The 536-nt window shown below is 52.8% G+C and overlaps 1 protein-coding gene across 1 annotated transcript in view; it reads left to right on the top strand.

The window, feature by feature from the left end:
• ETH_00042460 (uncharacterized protein) overlaps nucleotides 1-438 on the top strand; it is a gene marked incomplete at both ends in the record, with an annotated part of 1,731 nt that extends 1,293 nt beyond the window's left edge. Inside the window, one exon of the mRNA XM_013373912.1 lies at nucleotides 13-438. Coding sequence (XP_013229366.1) covers nucleotides 13-438 — 426 coding nt within the window. The remainder of the gene's footprint in view (nucleotides 1-12) is intronic.
• Nucleotides 439-536: the final 98 nt, after the last annotated feature.

The raw sequence follows: 536 nt of genomic DNA on the forward strand, positions 1-536 counted from the left end.
ATTTATGTTCAGTTTGGAATGGGATTAAAGAACTTCGCGTTGGCGCCTTTTAGAGCAGCAGCAGAAGTTTTTAGATCTCCTTTGAGAGCAGCTAAAGGGAACAAAGGCAGCATGTTGCTGCTGGCTCACAAAGTGGGAGATGCAGCAGCAGACGCGAAGAAAAGGTGGACCGAGCTAGCCAGAGATGTCTGGCGGCTAGCCACCATGAGTCCCGAAAGGATGCAGCAGGCGAAGCAGCTGCAGCAAACTGCTGCTATAGAAGATGCAGCAGCAGCAAGAAGTTTATTGCGCAGCGACGGCGCTGCAGCAGAGCGCTTCGGCCAGCACCTGCAGCAAACCGAACTCCTGCAGCAGCAGCTGCACCAGCAGTACCAGCAGCAAAAGTCCGAAGACCAACTCCAAAGGGAATTCGAAAGATTTCTAGAGAGCGCCAACTAATGCGAACTCACCACACTGCCACAGCTAGTCAGCTAGCCAGCCAGCTAGCTAGCTAGCTAGCTAGCTAGCTAGCTAGCTAGCTAGCTAGCTAGCTAGCT

Source organism: Eimeria tenella, genomic scaffold (genome assembly GCF_000499545.2).
Source record: "Eimeria tenella Houghton genomic scaffold, Eth_scaff1808, whole genome shotgun sequence".
NCBI lineage: Eukaryota > Apicomplexa > Conoidasida > Eucoccidiorida > Eimeriidae > Eimeria > Eimeria tenella.